Source organism: Squalius cephalus, assembly GCF_949319135.1.
Source record: "Squalius cephalus genome assembly, chromosome: 15".
NCBI classification, from domain to species: domain Eukaryota; kingdom Metazoa; phylum Chordata; class Actinopteri; order Cypriniformes; family Leuciscidae; genus Squalius; species Squalius cephalus.
The window spans coordinates 5,935,900-5,956,176 of record NC_137136.1 but is presented as its reverse complement, the minus strand read 5'-3'; the positions used below and the strand labels follow the sequence as shown (position 1 = coordinate 5,956,176).

The 20,277-nt window shown below is 37.2% G+C and overlaps 1 protein-coding gene across 1 annotated transcript in view; it reads left to right on the top strand.

The window, feature by feature from the left end:
* Positions 1–20,277, top strand: part of syngap1b (synaptic Ras GTPase activating protein 1b) — a 115,733-nt gene that overhangs the window by 59,770 nt on the left and 35,686 nt on the right. The window contains 1 exon segment of the mRNA XM_079893710.1: positions 15,099–15,193. Coding sequence (XP_079749836.1) covers positions 15,099–15,193 — 95 coding nt within the window.

Here is a 20,277-nt window from a genome sequence, read left to right as displayed (position 1 = left end):
TCCGACGACCTAGCTCCACCTCAAATGCTCGTCGGTCCTCCCTGCCCTCCAGAATCTGTGCCATTGCCCAGTCCCTGCAGTCCTGCGGTTCCACCTGGGTCTCCACTGCGTGCTTAGTCTCAGTCACTCGTCCCCCTGGTTCCAGCTGCCAAGCCTCCACCATGGCTCCTCCTTCCCTAAACTCAGGCCATGCCTGCATCCTGGCCCTCCTGCTGGGGATTCCTCCCTGTCTCTGCCCACCTTCATCTCTGCCCTTACCCTGCCTGGCCCATATTCCTGCTCTGCATCCCCCATCTAAGCCCCCTCCCGCCCTCCTCTGTTGGACTTTTTTATTATTGAGGCACAAGGATGCGGGGGATATGTCAGGGTTATGTTCAGTTTTCCTGTGTTTGGTCCAGTCTACTAATACTCTAATGAGAGTTAGTTGACATGTAGTTGCAAAGTTACTTATAGTTAGTATAAAGTCTGTAGGAAGTAGAATGTCTTCCTACAGACATACAGACATAGATCCATTGAAATATAGTGTGACCATAAGTTTTTATAACTTAATGTAAAGCGTTAGAAAAACATGCTTAGAACATATTTTTGTTAGCCGGGAAGCAGCTCTACAGAAGACAATGGTGTTGTTGTTCAGCTCAAGTCAGTTCAGTGTTGATTCAATTCAGTTCAATAACAGTGTCGATGTTGCAAAATTCGTGAAATCAATAATATTATTGAATTTTAAGGGTCTTTTAAAATATCTTAAGTGTTTTTTTGTCCATACAATGGAAGTGATTGGGCTCCAACGTTGTTTGGACCTCCTCACTCGTTTAAATATCTTATGTGTTCTGCAGGAGATAGAAAGTCATACAGGTTTGGAACGACATGAGGGTGAGATGACAGAATGATGAGGTCCAAACCACAATAAAATGATGACAGAATTTTTATTTGTGGGTGTACTGTCCCTTTAAGGAAAAACATCTGATGCAAAGTTGGTACTTAATGTAACTGAGAACTCTATTAAGTTTCCTGAGATATGTAAGAGCAATCGCTGAACAATACAATTTGAACCTCTGGGTGTTATTGTTCATTCTCAGCGAGTGAGACACACACAAAGCTGTAAGTGTTTGTTTGATGTGTGTCGGTGTTTGTTAGTCTTGCCCGGCTGCTGTTTGGTGTTGATCCCAGTAGGTGGTAAATCTGTGGGAGGTGGGTGGAACCGTTATTCATTCTGTATTCTGTGGTGATGTTGAGTTCTCTGTTACACTCTCTTCACTGATGGTTACCAGGATTCCACCAATACAAGAAATTATCTCAAATCAAACCTGGAGAAACACTGGCATTTATAAACATCACATGATTGCATTACATGCACAAGGCCTGATGCAATAGTTTGTATTGTTTAGAGCAGAAGTTGCTCTAAAAGGAGAAAGGAGACTTAATTAAGTCCTCAGTTATGAATCCACTTTGTCTTGAATTTCTTCTTAAAATCTTAGAAATAATAATAGACACATTTAGAGTAATTTAGTAGAGCATATTGATGACAAACTAATATTATTTTTATTTTTATCTTTATTTTAGTCCCACTGAGACAAAATAGCTGTCCAAAATAGCATAGCTCAGATAGGTAGAATCTGATGGGAGATATTGATATCAATATTAGGGAACACTATTAACTTGCTGCTTATTAGCATGCATATAACTAGCATACTGGCTGTTTATTACTTCTTATAAAGCACATATTCTACATTATCATATTATACATCCCTTAAAGGGATAGATACTTCCGGAACAAGCACCACTGAAAAAGGGGGCGGGCACTGTTGCACTCTATTGGGTAGGGTTAAAGGGATACTTCACCTAAAAATGAAAATTGTGTCATCATTTACTCACCCTCATGTTGTTCCAAACCTGTATGAATTTAAACACAAATGAAGATATTTTGAAGAATCCCGGCAACCAAACAGTTGATGGGCTCCATTGACTTCCATAGCATGAGGAAAAAATAGTCAATGGGTCAATGCAAAAGACTCAGCAAAGTCTCTATTTGTTCTCTGTTTGATCTCATCGCTGTCTGTGGGAAACAATGAAGAGACAGAAGAGATGGCCTCTCTGATTTGTCTTGGCCATGGGCTGGTTCTTTAAAAGAGGAAACATCTCAGAAGGGAGTAATTGTATGCTAACGAACACAGTCAGGCAAATTGAGGAGCTGAAAGAAAATGTGAAAGAGAAAAGAGACATTTGTACATTGAGCTTAGCCTAAGATCGCTAATGGTAACCATGGAAATAATTATAGAGCAGACTGACTGCTAGAGAGAAAAGAAAAATGAAAGAGAGAGGGGAGGAATTAGAAGAGGGAGAGAAAGAAGAGTGCATCTTTGAATCGTGAATCTTGGTTTCTAAGTTTTAATAAAACTCGGGGCAAGGCAGACAGATATTAAATTGTCTTTGATCACGTATCTAGTGTTCTTTTTATTAAATGTACATATGGTCAGGCTCTTGAATGAGGGATATACGTACATTAGCCGTGTCCATTTTCATGCGGTCTGGATCAATCGCGCTGTTCTTGAGGTGGATTCCAATCATCAGGAGGGATGATGTGTGCGTCAGCTGTCTTTGTGAGCATTAAGATGCCTCTCCACTGGAAATGTGTCCAGCTCGGCCTTGTCTCAATGGTTCAACTTTAGTGCTTGCAGGCCGGGTTTGGGCTTGCAGTCGTCATGGAAACTCACATCTCTATAACACGCTGATCATTTACACAGCACTTTCTCTGAAAATGACCATTCTTGATTAAAAACGTAATTTTTTATTTATTTTTGATGCGATGTGGGTGTGATTTGTTAAAGAACCCATTAATAATGCAGTCTTATGGTTTTTAGTGCTAGAAAGCTTCTAGAAGTTTTGTAAAAAAAAAATACAATATACAAACTACCATTCAAAAGTTTGGGGTCAGTATGATTTTTTTTCTTGAAAGAAATTAATACTTTTATTCAGTAAGGATGCATTCATTTGCTCAAAATTGCACAGTAAAGACAATCATAGTGTTACAAAAGATTTATATTTCAATACTGCTTTTTTTTCCCACTTTCTATTCATCAAAGAATCTTGAAACAACGTATCAAGATTTCCACCAAAATTTTAAACTTTCAACATTGATAATAATAAGAAATGTTTCTTGAGCAGCAAATCAGCATATTAGAAAGATTTCTGAAAGATCATTTGACACTGAAGACTGGAGTAATGATGCTGAAAATTCAGATTTGACATCACTGGAATAAATTACATTTTAATATGTATACATTTTAATACAGTATAATTATTCATTTTATATGTACATAAATCTGTCCCAAATGCTGTGTATAAAGCCTACAGATGATGACGAAATTTAAAAGATTTAAAAAATCTTTATAATCTTTATAAAATAAAGGTATTTTTATAAAACAAACTTAGATAGTCCACAGGTAGCGTCACAGTGTGTTCTAGTTCAAAAACTCACACAAACAATAACCAACAAGCAAGGCATAGAAACGAGGAACTTAAATATACACAGATAACAAGCTAAAAGACTAACAGGTGGGATGATCAAATGAATATCCATAGCAACTAATGATGGCAAAAAACATGAACTATGAACATGAACATGAAACTAAACAAAGAAATGACAAAAATATCCCTGACTCTCTCTCTCTCTCTCTCTCTCTCTCTCTCTCTCTCTCTATATATATATATATATATATACACATGCATACATACATACATACATACATACATACATACACACACACACACAAAATACATTATATATATTCAATTCTGAGAGTGCATGTACAGTACAGAGAGACAGTTATATAAAACTACTTGTCAATTTTTAATATAACATTAAATGACATTAAAAAAATTACTTTAAAAAAACATATATAATTTATACATTTAATTTACATTTATACATTAATTACATATAATTAATGTACATTTCTGTTAATAAATACATATTTATACATTTCAATATATATTATAAAAAAAGTAAATGTCTTGACATTTTAAATGTGTATTTATACAGTATATTAAAGATAGTCCATCCAAAAAAAAAAAAAAGTCATGCAAATTTGAAACGACATGAGGGGTAGTAAATGATGACAGAATTTTCTTTTTTTTAGGGGTGAACTATCCCTTTTATGATTGCTGTACTATCACTCTTCCAAGCAATCAGACTTTCAGACTGCCAGAATATCATAGAAACTTGAGGCTGAGCTCTTTTCACCAGTAATGAACCTCCTGGCAACCAGTCAGCACACCCTAGCAACCGCATAGCATCACTACTCAGAACACCGTAGCAAACACATAACCAGAGCACACAACCACGCAAACCACCCTTGTGCCCCCAATCAAATGTAAAAATCTATGCTAGTTATACAATAGAATTAATACAGTGAAAGCTAACATGCAGCTTGCAGCGTCTCTCTGTACTGTATATGTGCACTCTCAGAGTTTAATCTACATTGTCATTTGTCTTCAGTTTGTGTAGTTGTGTAATTACACACATTCCTCCCACATAACCTGCCTCTACACAAGCCTCTCCACTCACCGGCTGCCTGAAAGCATCACATCCACACACACACACACATACACAAGAGCTGTGTGTGTGTGTGTGTGTGTGTGTGTGTGTGAGAGAGAGAGAGAGAGAGAGAGAGAGAGAGAGAGAGAGAGAGAGTTTGCCCCAGGCTTTTACATGAAGTTCTCTCCATCAAATCCCATCTCTCCCCCACCCCCCTGTCCAGCTCACCCCCTCTTCTCTCCTCTCGCCTCCTCGAGTGAGTGAGAGCGCAGTAAAGAAAAGGACAACCGCAGGAAAGGATGCGTCGCCTTGCTGCTGATATTCCTGCGTGTGTGACTGGAAACAAGCAAACATATTCCGGAATACAGCAAGCCTTTCCTCATGCAAAGGATTTCCGATGTCATTTTGGAATTGCTTTTGGAAGTCCTCATGCAAATGATCCATCCGTCTGAATCCTCATCATCTGAGCTTTGATTCGTCGCTAAATGCATCGGTTTTGTGCAAGAATGAACGTCTGAACTTCGTGCGCTCGGAGGATTTACGCATCAGTGTCACTGGCACGGAGCTGCGGAGAAGTCTGGCTCCGTCACACACATACACGCACACACACACACACAAGTTTGCATCAGATGCCAGTGTTTTACTGTCTATGGAAGTGTAAGCTTAGAATAAACGCCTTAGTCATGTGCACGCACGCTCTGAAAAGTTCTCGTTTAGAGCGTTTTAAACGTTGATAGCTCAATTGCAACGCTAAACGACGCCTATAATTATAGCTGAAGTAAAACATGAGAGAGTTTCGCCGCAGATCTGGTGTTGGTAACCGCAGTAAAGGCAGAAGGGAAACGGCTCGTCGGTTCAGGGTCGTGCGTGAAGGCGCCGGTGAGCGTCCCCGGGACCCGGAGCTCTCTATCTGGCACTCTTCTGAGGAACAGCCGCTGTCAGGGCTGGAGAGAGTGACTGAGACGAGGTGGAGGAATGAGACACAACAATTCTAACAGTTAAATAGAGTCCTTTTATAGAGTTCAAATTCTTGATTGTAAATATTGACATTTTTAGTGATTTACTACATAACAATTCTTAGGTATCAAAAATAGATATCAAAATAGAAGTCTTAAATATAGTATAAGTGAAATACATGTATTCAACTATTATATTTAGCTTACTTGCAATAATAATTCAAGTTAATGCATAAATGGCTGTTTTTAGTTAGGATTTACATTTAAAGAGAAGTATTATGGCAGTGTTGAACTTCACAAGTGAACGTGACATGCAGAGATGTTCGTTAATGCATATAGGATTACTTGGGGAAAGCAAGAATGGAAGTTTTTCCGGATTTATTTAATGGTCAAAAAGTCGCTGATGCCAGATTTGAGAGAAGAGTGCATATAGACACATGATTACAACCAAACATGGTGTGGGAATCCACCCTTCTGTTGACCTTTAGAGGAACACTTGATCTGCTAAGGGAAAGCAATCGTTCTCAAGTGAAGCAGAAACAAGTGACTTAAAAGAAATCAAGACTGGAATATGATTGGAGAAGGACAGTTTGGACAATTTGCCTTTCTTGGTGGCTTGAGATTTCTTCTGGATCCTGGACGGGAATAATTAAGGAGGAATAAGGGATTGTACCGCCCCCTTACAGTTGCATTTCTGCTGTAGGTAGGAATAATATGCATATTACAGTCATTTGATTTAGTATCTAAACTGGTTCTCTCATTTTGTGAACAACTAGGAAAACACAAGGTCACATCATTTAACTGGTCTTTTGAATGAATTTAAACATGCACGGCGTGACAAGTTCTTTAAAAAGCTGACTTTATTTAAATGTGATTGTTATTGCTTTTGCAAAAATTGGAATTCAAAAATATTTCGTTATTTTAAATGAATTGCATCATATATCAGTCCTCATCCTTTTTGTGCTCCTAAAAAAATCAAAAAAATTTGACGATATGTAAAACTGCATAGATCTAGTCATTTGATTTATGCATAGCTACTATATTTCAGTCTTTAAAATGTATTTCTAGTCCGTGGAACTTTTTGGAAGGTTGTTTCGTGATGCTTTTATGAAAAGAGTTTTAAAAAAAAACAAAAAAAACAACACTGCTGCAGGAGAAAAATCCTTGACAATGACAATAGAAGAAAGCATCGCACAGATGTCCTTTGGTAATTTGTCTCCAGGATTTGCAGGCATCACTTTCTTTCCTTTTTTTTTTCTTTTGCAGCTTCACTAAAAAAATCTTCTTACATTTAAAAAAAAAAATAAAGCTAAAGTGTGTGATTTCTGTGCCACTACAGAGGCACCAAACGAATTGGACAAATAATGACAATCAAACAGGTTTCCCAAACACTCCCATTCGTCAAACACACAGATAACCCCGCCCCAAACTCACACCATTGGTTGAGCCAGTGTTATTGTTTCACTCTGATTCCTTTAGCCCCCTCCTGGTAGATTCTGTAACTACACCATCTCTATTGACGGCTATTCAAAGGTTGCTAATAGAATTTGTGGTAACACTTTATTTTACAGATTCCTTGTTACATACACATGTACTTACTATAGTAAAAACAGTAAATTATGCATAATTACATGCAACTAAACCAAACCCTAACCCTAATTATAATACATGTTCTTAATTTCTATTACTCAGTCCTTAAATGTATAATTTACACTGTAACAAGAGCACCTTAAAATAAAGTGTAACCGAATTAGTCATGTGACGTTTACAGCTCAGACCTACTTATAATTGTCTGTGCATATTGAGCTGGGATAGGAGATAGATTACAAACTTCACTTTTAAGAACAATACTCAATAAGGCTTAATTTCAAATAATATTGTTTTCATTTCTTCTTTGTTTTATTCAAGCCCCGTACACCATTACAAATCCAATTTAGGTGTAAAAATCGATCCACTTGCAACCCCACGCATATCAATCAAAAGTTGAGCATTATTTTTTGTCATTAGTTTCACTTTTTATCATGTTTGCTCCCCCTCCTCTCTCTGTCTCTCTCTCTCTCTCTCTTCCGTTCTGTCTCTCTCAAAGGGACTGAAGCTTGAAGCTTTTTCCACCCACACACTTCAGCTCTGGCTTTCAGCTTGACATCAGATTTACATTGAGAATAAAAAGTGCACACACACACACACACCCACACATACTTGTATACACCTATGTTGGAAGTCCAGCTTGTTCTCCCTTCCATCATTATTGTGTGATAGAAAATATCTCCTTTTATCCTCAAGTTGCAGAACACATGCTTATTTTAGCGATATGTTTGATAACAGACGGTGCCCGTTTGAACTTCATCGGAAAGGCAACTTGCCATTTCTCGTCCATCCGACAGCCTTGTTCATACATGTTCACATTCGTGTGAGTCTGTTCCATCACTTCAGTGTTTCATCATGTTAGTCAAATGTAAGGTACTAGAAAATGTTGCCATGGCAACCAAATAAAGAGCCTGGATTTGGATCCAGAAGGACAGGGAGAAATTGAAATAAATGGATGTATCGAGCCCGCTTTACTTTGGCTTTCAGTTTGGCATAATTAAAAGGAATAGTGACCTCTGACCTGCGATCAGGTTCAGTCCATTAAGTTCTGTGGTTCTTGAAGGGCATTTATAATGGTGAACATTTATATAGTGTTTTCAATGATCTCTCCATCTCAGACACATTAAAGTGATTTAAAGTTTATTTTTGTACCATATGATGATTCATATTAAAAACTGGAGATTGATTTGCAATTAGTAGTTGCAATGCATTTGATTTTTTTTATCCTTTCAGAACATTACTGTGATGGTACCATACTATACCATAGTACTGAATGACTACTATATTCATATACCCTAACATTCAAAAGTTTGGGGACACTAAGATTTATTCAGCAAGGATGCATTCAATTGATCAAAAGTGACAATGAAGACAAGTGCTACAAAAGATTTATATTTCAAATTGATGCTATTCTTTTGTTAACGTTTTATCAAATGATCCCGAAAAAACTGTTTTCAACATTGATAATAATAAGACATTTCTGAAGATTTCTAAAGGATCATTTGACACTGAAGACGAGTAATTATGCTGAAAATTCACCTTTGCATCACAGGAATAAATTACATTTTAAAATATATGCAAAGCAATTATTTTAAATTGTAATAAATATATATATATATATATATATATATATATATATATATATATATATGTATATATATATATATATTAGTAATGTATTTTATTCCATAATAACAGCTAATTAAGTGAAGGGTGTATTTTTTGTAATATAACTGGCAACACAACTCCATTTTCACGAATAGAGATGAAAATCATAGGAAATTCAGATTCTGATTGCATACAATTTTTTGTTTCCTTAAAGGAGAACTCCAGTCAATTTTAACATTGAGCTCATTTTTTTGTACATTTGGAGTGCTGTCAATACAGAGAACAACGACAAAAATCGGTGTTGCCTACACCGAGTTATTCTATTTTTAAAATTTGCACCCTGTTGACTTCAATGGGGCAAGTACTAAACCTGCTTTTAGCCTCTTAACATCCTTGATGTGTCATTACAAGTGCACAGAAAATGTGAGTGATTCCTTCTGAGTGAACACGAGTGAGTCTGACTGCAGTAGATGTGAAAGAAATGTATAAAAATGATGTTATTTAAGCCAGCGCAAATACCTTTGTTTACATCCTGTTTTTCGGTTGAAGTCCAAAGTAGTCGATTGCAGAGTTCACACGCATAGGTTTAATACCTATGATCACGCGCGTGAACTCGGCAATCGACTACTTTGGACTTCAACCGAAAAACAGGATGTAAACAAAGGTATTTGCGCTGGCTTAAATAACATCATTTTTATACATTTCTTTCACATCTACTGCAGTCAGATTCACTCGTGTTCACTCTGAAGGAATCACTCACATTTTCTGTGCACTTGTAATGACACATCAAGGATGTTAAGAGGCTAAAAGCAGGTTTAGTACTTGCCCCATTGAAGTCAACAGGGTGCAAATTTTAAAAATAGAATAACTCGGTGTAGGCAACACCGATTTTTGTCGTTGTTCTCTGTATTGACAGCACTCCAAATGTACAAAAAAATGAGCTCAATGTTAAAATTGACCGGAGTTCTCCTTTAATAGTTGTTTTAGAATCTTGTAGTAATTTTGTGGAAGGAGGAATGACCAATGTTTGACAAGCAATATTCACCATCCTCAAAAGAATGTTACATTTTTAGCTAATTTTTTGAATAGAACAATTTCAGAACAAAGTTATTCAAATTCTTGGGCTCGTCGTCATCATGGTAAAGCACATCTCTATTACATGCTGATCATTTCCATTGATCTCTTCTTCTGAAAATAACCGTTCTTGATTAAATCCATCAAAAAGCCTCATTCATGCTGTGTGCTTCTAAAAGTTGATTAATAAACTTTCAGAAATATATATCTGTGTCTGTTTGTGCATATACACTACTATTAAAAAGTTTGGGGTCAGTATAAGATATCTTTTTCCGTAAGAAGTTAATACTTTCATTTAGCAAAGTAAAGACATTTATAATGTTACAAACGATTTCTATTTCAAATAAATCCTGTTCTTTTTAAGTTTCTATTAATCAAAGAATCCCCCCAAAAATATATCACAGTTTCCACAAAATATTAAGCACACAACTGTTTTCCAAATGTTTCTTGAGCAGCAAATCAGCATATTAGAAAGATCATGTGACACTGAAGACTGGAGTAATGATGCCAAAAATTCAGCTTTGCATCACAGAAATAAATTATATTTTAAAATATATTCAAATTCAAAAGTTATTTTAAATGGTATTAATATGTCACATTAATACTGTTTTTACTGTATTTTTGATCAAATAAATGCAGCCTTGGTGAGCATAAGAGACTTCATTCTGATTTGTAATGTTCTGTTGAGTTCAGAAATGATCCCATATCCTTATCTTGAACAAGAATCACACTCGAAAGCTGATCGGTTATTCACAGTAGTAGAAAAGAAGATTCTAGCTGATTGTCATGACAACGGCTCTTATGCTTCTATTTTTGTTTATGGTTTTCTGTCCCCATTTGGCATAAAAAAAACTGTTAGTGGAGCCAAAAGTCATGAAAATGATTCAGTTCCAGTATTTTTGTCAAATAAAAATAAAAAACGGGAAACAAACAACCGATTCTGAACGAGAAACAGTTAAAGATTGCAAAACATACAGTATTCAAGAGACAGCATTACCAAGAACTGAGGCCTCAGATGAATCGGTATGTAAAATATACTTGACTTTAATGGACATATTACATAATAAGAACTGTAAAATCAGCTGAGTTGAGGCTGTGCACCAGGAGAGGGATCAGGAGGAGCGATTTGGAGATTTGAGGTCTGACGTTCAGGATCGCAAAGAGACCGAAAAAACTGATGAGATTGAAAGTGCAGAGAATAGAATGGATGTGAGAGGTGAGGGGAAGGAAAATGCTCTCATAAAAAAAGAGAGAGGCAGAGAGATGGATAAATACACTGTTTGATTTATGTAAAAGAGTTGCGTGGGTGCAAGGCGAGAGAACTGTATGGCTGTGATAGTGTGTGTGTGTGTGAGTGAGATGTGAGCTTCAGAGATTGAGAGAGAGAGACAGATTGCTTTGGCTGGAGAGACAGTGGGTATTTACACTGAGATTTATGGGAGGGTTATCACAGCATCGAGCAGGAGAGACTGATGGTTTGATGGTTGAGCACTGCTTCTTTCAGTCTTTTCTCCTCCCAGCACCTCTACGTTCATTAAGCCGCCCATTCATTTGTTTCTGTTGGTCTTATTTTAATGACTTAACATTCCTGAGCAATAGTCGTGTCTATAGCTCCGCCAATGACTACGCTTCGGTATCCGGTACTTACTCAAGGACGCCAGTCAATAAGCACTTTGTTTGCAAGTGCCTGTCTCTTGTGCCTGCAGTTAGACTGTTTTATTTCTCAGTGTTTTGCCATTTTCTTTACTTCGCTTTGGTCCAAAATTAACTTTTACCACGTCTGCCAATAATAGCAGTTGAATTGAGAAAATTCACTGGCCAAAAATATTGCATGGAAGTGTATTGTACATTATTTGTATTATCTTTGACTTTTTTTCAGCAAGGATGCATTAAAACTGATCAAAAGTGACAGACATGTATAATGTTACGAAAGATTTACATTTCAAATAAATTACATTTTAAAATATGTTCAAATAGAAAACAGTTAGTTTAAATTGTAATAGAGTTTTGCTGTTTTTACTGTATTTTTGATCAAATAAATGAATAAATATAATGAATTCTGAGGTAGGCAAGGCCGCGAAGGGTCCATCTGTTTTATCCTTCTTTAGCCGTGAAACAAAGGACGCATTTCGAGACCACATTTGAAGGAGCCTTCGAATTGGGACAGCCTTCGTTGTACACACGCACATTGAGCTTGTTCTTTTCCTTTTAATGGCGGTTGTTAAACCCACTTAAAGGTGAATACCGCCGCCTACTGCACAACACATGCGTGAAAGCTAACATATTGTACGATTTTGGGCTGTCCCAGATCAAAGATGACCAATCGTGGCGAATTCTGTGGTCGTGGCTCCAAAACGGTGGTCCTACGTCGTACAGTGAGAGAGATTCAAAGATGGCCGTTGTCACGGTCTTGCGACCAAAGATAGCCTGTGATAATTTTCTGACAGTTTCATAAATTTAGGATGATCATCGCACAGTGTGTTTGCTGAATAGCCAATAAAAATGAAACATGAAATGGCGTATTGATCAACGCGACATACTTAAAACGACTTACCTCAAGCTCCATTTACAAAACTGGCATGCCAGCCCAGTTGGCCTCTGTTCCCTAGCCATGACTGCATCCATATTCTCCTTTTTCGCTTCCTCCTCTTTTTTCAGCTCACATAAAAACCACCCAAGTGCGATTCATCTTGCTCTATTTGTTTACTACTAGCACATGCTGATGACTTTTTATTCTTCTATATTAACTTGCGTCGTAGCCTACGTTTCAATAGTGTCATTATCATACAGTCTATATACAGTACATGTCGTACCCAAGTTCATTAGATCCATGTCGTACAGTGTGATTTGTAATGATCTTATGGAATTTCCGAAATCACACAGTCTGTAGCAGGCATTAGGATAGCCGATATAAATCAGCCCTGATACTGATCCTTGAGATCATTTTGAGCTATTTTCCTTGCATATTTCTTGGCCACAGATCAATGGCTCTGTTCTAAATTGAAACTCATAGTGTAAGTGATTTGGAATAGTAAAATGCATAACAATTCTGTACATAGCACATATAAATAATCAATAAATATTCTTAAATGGATTGCATTATGTTAATTAATTAATTGTTTATAGTTATTGACATTTCTTTTGCTTCTTTTGCAATTATTCTTGTTGAAATGCATTATGGGATTGCCTTCACCACAACAGCTAAAAGAAGGTATCTTACCTTTTGGAACAGCCCTTGCATTGGGAATGCTGCCTACATTGGCAGTCCACTTGGTTTTGGGACAGAGCCATACAGTGTCACTCGCAGCATCATATACGAGATGAGCCAGACTCCGTCTCTCAGTGAAATGCAACCTGGCACTACAATGTAAAGAAAAGCCACATTGATTTTATCGCACAAATTGTTGTTTTGGTGGTTTAATGTGATGAACGTTATAAGTAGATATAAATATGTCTTTCCATGATACATTTTTTTCACTAGAAGTTGTGCGAATTCAAGACAGATGTCACTGACTAAATTGTGATCTAATGTGCAGCCAGTTTCACTTGCGTTTGGCAATATTTTTTTTATTTTTTTTTTCAATTAAAGAATAGCTGGTTTCACTGGTGATATGAAGGTGGTCTTAGATTTTGATACCTACTGGCATATAGATAGAGCATCTTCGATTACCAATGCATTTGTAAAAAAAAAAAAAAAAAACTATTCACAGGTATATTTATGACACATAATTTATTGAATCTATACCTGAAAGTATAAAGAAAATACTGTCAACATGATGAACATTTTATATAAAATAAAACAACTTTTGAAAAATATGATTTCTTTTAGCTTGATTTATATTTCTTTTCTTTCTTTTATTTTTTTGGGAAAAAATAATTATTTATATTTAAATTATAATTTATTTATATTCAGTAAAATGAATGACTTTTCATTATTGGGTGATTGATTTTTTATATATTAAATATTTAATATTTTATTGTTTACCATTATTTTTATTTTAGTTTTAGTTTCAGTTATACTAGTATTTCAAATTAAACTTTTTTTTTATTGCAGGCAGTTGGCACTTATTTACTTTACTTTTTTTTTTTTTTTTGTTAAATGGTTGCAGAGTAAAACTGGGCATCATAACACTAAAAGACTAAGGATCACACACTAGCAGACTTTCATGTCGTTCCGAACACAATAAACTCGCGCAGAAACGTGTGCCACTTTGCTAGGAGACACGTGACAAATCAAAACAATATGTATTCTAAAATCGGCTCAAAATATCAAACATATTTGACGACTGGATGGAATCATAGTCTGAAACTTAAAAATCTGAGTCTGTGCCCTTCATATTCTATGCGATTTTCTGGGAAATCTGTCAGCTCCGACTGCTGTATCCTGCAGACTGCAGACTTTTGGCAACTTAAACAAATACTTTCGCCTGGCTCCGCAGCGCGAGTCTCCGCAGAATGCGCAAACACCTCCCCAAACGGACGAGGCGTTTATACTTGACGTTGTACTATTCTGTGAAACGACAGGGGGTGACTCGAGTAATTGTCCTCTAAACCATCAGGAATCAGCGGTGAGAAGAAGAAAGGTCCACACGTGACAATGTTTATTTTAGTACATCACCACCAATACCACACTACAAAAAGAATCATGTAAAATCCAGTAAACCCTGATATTATTACTTGTGACATTAGAACAAAATATGTGGATATGAAAACATGTATGTAAGCAACTAAATTAACGATCTCTTAAATATTTTGTAATTTCACTAAACATTTCATTAAGTTTCGTGGACATTTTATAAAACATGGACCTTTATTTTTTATTAAAATGGCTTATGTCTGCTATAGGCTCATTTTGTAAATGTAAGCAACTAATTTAAAACGCACAAACTGGGTGCCGGTGCGGAGAGATGTACATGCTCGGCCAGATTCGGCTCGAAGTCGTGCATCTTCAGATGCGGAGCCGCACGCGCTGTTACAAAAAAAGCCGTGCACACCGGCAAGCAAAATGGTGTTTTGCGCACCCAACGCACAGGACCGCCCACAGTTTTGGTACGCGCTCGTGCGGACGCGGCGAGTATAAACCTAGCTTATGATACTTTCAGCCTGCAAATCGGGACAAAAATCTGTGCAGAAGTCGTGTAGTGTATTCCAGCCTTTTGTTACATTAGCCTAATTGTCATAGGTTAAATGGTCATAAATATTACTTAGTACCATAAAATTCCCTCAAAATACATAGTATTAAATAAAAAATATTATTGAACAAAAATATATTACATTTATTTCACCGAAAAAAAAAAAGTTAGGTTTGTTCTGACACTTTTTATCGCTCTCTCTTTCAGAAAACGCTCGGCTTCGGCGGAAGAGCATCGCCACCGGGAAGCAGCCAAGCATGGAGATCCCACCCACTGCCCCCCCACAACCCTTCCGACAATCCGTGAGTACCCCACCGTTCCATCCCAGATCCCTCTCTCCCTCCCTATCCCTCTCGCTCCCGTTCGCCCCTCTGCCCCTGTCGCCCTCTCTCTCCCCATCTCTCTCACACAAGAGAGTGAGCACCCCTCCGCTCCCTCATTCCCTCCCTCTCTCCCCGACCGTCTCTCTGACTCTCCCTCCCTCAGTCCCGCTCTCTCACTGGGCTGCTGGTGAGTGGAAGGTTGTGGGTTCTAATCCAGGGACTGGACCCAGTTTGGCAGCACAACCCTCTCTTGAGGTACGTTATCTAACAGCTGAGCTGTCTCCGACACAGCTTCTGCTGTGGGTTCGAGCGGCCGGCGTGCGGTTTGAAAGTGTTAGACAAACAGTTAGTCACGCAGGAAGCAATCATGTTTATCTGTTCTTTAGCCAATGATTGAGTCATTATGTCTGAGTTCATCAGATATATAACTAACAACTTCTTTGCGATTAAATTATTTTGTCTGTTTAATAATAGGCTGAAAGTGATGACTTATGTTTAGTGTCCTGGTATAATTGAAATGTGCAGGGATTTTAGCAGCATGGCAAATACTTAAAATTGAAATAAATGAAACTGAAACTACATTGTTACTCTTTGCGACAAAGTAGTGTTGACATTTTTGTCCCTCTGGTGCTCGGTCACTTTTCAAGAACACCAGAAGGTCAACCCTACCTTTTCACTACTTTCCCGCAAAGAGTAACAATATTGTATTGTATTGTGACAGAATCTGTAGTTGCTGTGGTACAGAAAAAAAATTGTGGTACAGAAAGAAAAGTTTCCTTTTTTTTTTCTTTTTTTTTATAAATGTTTTACTTCATTGGAATGCTATGACACTTAGTGACTTTTGTGGCACTTGCTACTGTATGTGAAAAAAATTAAGACCATGATTTGAAAAGGTTAAATGGTCCTAATTATTGCATAAATATTACTTAGTACCATACAATTCCTTCAATTATTGATTTATTGTTGAACAAAAATATATCACATTTATTTTACCTGGAAAAAAAAGTTACATTAGAGGTGTTCGGCCACTTTTGACTGGGAGGAGTATGAGTGTGTCCACTAAATGTGGAGCACAAGAGGGTTAAAAATAAAGCTTCCAAAAGGGGGTTTTCGCTGTGATGCCATAGAAAAAACATTTTTGATTCCCCAAATAATCTTACAGTGAACAGTTCTTCAAAGAACATTTTAAAAATCTAAAGAGCTACTACTATAAAGAACCTTTTGCGCAATGGAAATGTTCCATGGATGTTAAAAGTCCTTCATGTAACCATCAATGCCAATTTATTCTTAAGAGTGTGAGCAAGACGACTTTTGTTTAGTGTCCCGGTTTAATGAAATGAAAATCTACCATTGCAACTGCAGATTTTGCCAAATCTGCCAAAAATGCCATTGCTATGTACAAGCATAACACATTTTTATGGGATCTCATTTGGTTTTGATGATTCTGGTGGCAAACTAAGTTACCCTAGTTTTATTGTACTAAGAACTAGATTTACTAACAGCTTACGCCAATGCAAACCCTCTTTTGGCGTTAAAAAACTGTCATTATTGATTAAATACACACAGTGAAAAATTAGCGCTGAAAAGGCGTGGACACAGTAATTCTTTTGGCGGCTGACCTTGTTGCATATGCATTTTGTAAGAGTTTCCTTTCAGGCGCAAAATTTATGGGAGGAGATTATTTGAATGATTCATGTAAGGTGATTTAGTTGGGCTGAGCCTGGTCAGTACCTGGATGGGAGACCTCCTGGGAAAAATAGGTGTTAGTGAGGTCTGTGTGGGTCCTAACGCCCCAGTATAATGATGGGGACACTATACTCTCAAAAAGCACCGTCCTTCGGATGAGACATTAAACCGAGGTCCTGACTCTCTGGTCATAAAAAATCCCAGAATGTCCTTCGAAAAAGAGTAGTGGTTTAATCTCGGCATCCTGGCCAAATTTGCCCAATGGCTTCTGTCCATCATCATTGCCTTCTAATCATCCTCATATATACTGATTGGCTTCATCACTCTGTCTCCTCTCCACCAATAAGCTGGTGTGTTAAATGTAACAAATTATTATTATTATTACTAAGGTTTGCGTCAATTTACTGGTTTAGTTAGTTTAGTAAATCTGAGTTAATCTGTTCTGAGTGGTTGTTAATGCATTGCAATGAGGTGAATGTTCTTGTTGGCTTCTAACAAACGTCAGACCAGAAGTCATTCATTTCCAGTATATTGGAGCTCTGTGGCGTTCTGATCATTTTCGTATGCGGAATTTTCGAATCTGATTTGAATCCGCTTTTGACCGTACATGACTGCCAGACTGAATGTGATGTTTTCTAATCAAAACTATGAAAAAGAGTGTGAAAATTGCCAATATTTACTTTTCTTTATACACAATTTCTCTAAAATGGGCAGTTTTGAATAATTATGTCCGAAATAATCATTTTAGAATTATTACACAATTATTTACATTGATGAGTTCTAGAAAATGCACTATGCTTATCTTTCAGATATACTGACGGTGATTTGTTTTGTGTATACATTCATTATTCATTCATTATACCATGGTGAAAAAGTGGAGGGTCACTGCTGCTTCTCAACCAATCTGAAAGTTCTGTCCGCCTGCCACTAGGGGGACAAAATGCGAAGAGATAGTGGGAAGGCGGTTTCACTGAAAGTGACAAAAAAAATGCCCCAGATAATTCAAATATAGGGGCCGTAAATGCTCCTTGTTCCATAATTGATTTAATTGGAGTATTTGACATAATTAATGGCCCACTGTGTTTTTGTATGGCTCGAAAAAAAGAAGTAATCTATAGAAAAGCACCTACAAATCAGTTTTAAGTATTGTCTGTTAAAGGTACAGTAAGCAATTTCTGAGAAATGCTGTTGAAAGTGGATCGGACCGAGCTCTACAACACACTTGTAGCCAATCAGCAGTAGGGAGTGTATCCACTCATGATGGGGGAGGAGAGAGAGTGAGCCAATCAGCAGTAGGGGGTGTGTCCACTCATGATTTGATCATGGGGGAGGAGAGAGAGTGAGCAAGAGGGAGATTTAAAGAAAGAGTGTAGAAAGAGAGATGCCTGAGAGACATTACAAAGGAGAAAAGGTCAGAGGAATATCACTGGAAGAAGAAGGGTTTTGTTCAGGCAAGATCAAAGACCTAAGAGGGCCTGAAAATGGATGCCAAGATTGCGTTGTTTCTGCTCCATACGGGAGTTACATTGGTTTTGCTGTTTCACAGAACCAAGATATGCTGTTGCTGTAAGGTTAGCTATAGTAACAGGACAGTTTTGAGTGTCATTGTTTGTCTGGAGCTGGTGTGCTGCTGGCGACTAACAAGAGACTCTTGCTTGTATATACTCTTGTGTACTGTGTGTTCATTTTTTTGTTCTTCCTTGTCATTTGTTCGTCATCTTCACTGTATTTTTCACAAAGTTTTTTTTTTTTTTCTTTGCTTTAGCTATAGGGATCTCCCAGTCACGTGACCCCTAGCCGTGTGTCAGCCATTTTGACGGTACATCCGTCAGCTACTCACATTGGCTATACTGTCTATGGACTGTCTAATGGCAATATATCTATTATTAGGGGTGGGTAATATATTAGGGAGTATATTATTATACTAATAATCTAATTATTAGTATAATTGTTTTATAATTAGCCTAAATATTGCAATACTTTGCGCTACAGTATTGATATAATTGCGTGCGCAAAATATCTCGATACTGAACAGAATCGAGTTTTCCCCCACCACTATTATTAGCTTCAGCTAACTCTTCACGTCATGTCATCACTTATTAGCATCACAAAAATATATATCAAGTATACAAGAGGAAGATAGGAATAGATCCATATGAAGCACCGCAAGTTCTTTTTACAGGCATTTAATGTGTAGAAAAACTTCCTGACATTGAGTTCGGTGACATTTACAGCTGACGTTACCTTATTCACTTCCCATCACGCTACACCAGAGCTTCATTAAAAGCATACAAAAGCAGGCTATCGGTTGTCATGGACATGTTACAAAAACTGAATAGACGTAAAAAGTCAAGTAACCTTGTATAATTTCATCTCAAATTTATTGTATATTTTACATGCACTTTTATTATTTGTTTACATTTTTCTTCTTGTACCTTATATCACAAACAGAAGCCAAGCACCACCATCAGCGTTTTGCCTGTATATTGCCGCCAACCACTTGTTTCTCCGTTTTGTTTCTTTCGGGATACGGTATAAAGATAGGCCTATTCCTTTTGTATGATCACGTATCTGATCGCATCCAACTGCACAGCATCGCTCGGGCATGATAGAATATCGCGACGAGCTGCAGTATCAATGTAGTTTATACCAGAGCCCGTCTCTGTTTATACTGTCTATGGGTATCACCGGCGGTTTAGCATTTTCTATTCCGTCAAAATGGCTGCTCCAAATGGCGTGACGTCACGCGGGATGTCCCTATAGAGACATCCACTCTTGCATTGTGTGTTTATTATTTTGGGGGCAGAGCTATTTTGGGTTGATTTCAAATATCAACAGGGTTTCTCAGAAATGGCTTTCTGCACCTTTAATTAAATAAAAGTTAATTTCTAACCCTAGTTGCAATATGGTTGTTTACTGGTTGCGAGGCAGCAAAGTTTCAGGTATACAGGTTTTAGGCTTTGGATCTGTGCAAATGAAATGCCACTATCTAAATGGAAGGTTTTCAAAATGTAATTTGAGCTTTCTTTATAAGTATAAACTTTATAAAAACTAAGAAGTAGATAGCACATGAAACAAATGTTGAATAAAAGTTTTAGTTGGTTGAGCAGTTTGGGCTGAATTAATTGCATAAGTTTAATACTAAGGGTTTGTAGTGCATAATAAACCACTAAACAGAATGTCTGAGGAATATCAATACACTGCTGCCTTAGACTGTAATTATCACTGAGCAAATGAGGTTTCACAGCTTCATCTGCTATGTCTAAACATTCTTCTGTTGATGAGTTGTATCTAAGATTGCACGTCTTATGAACAAATTACGTACACAGTGAGATTTTACATGATTTTACTCTGTTGTGGCGTGAACCTCTGTTGCC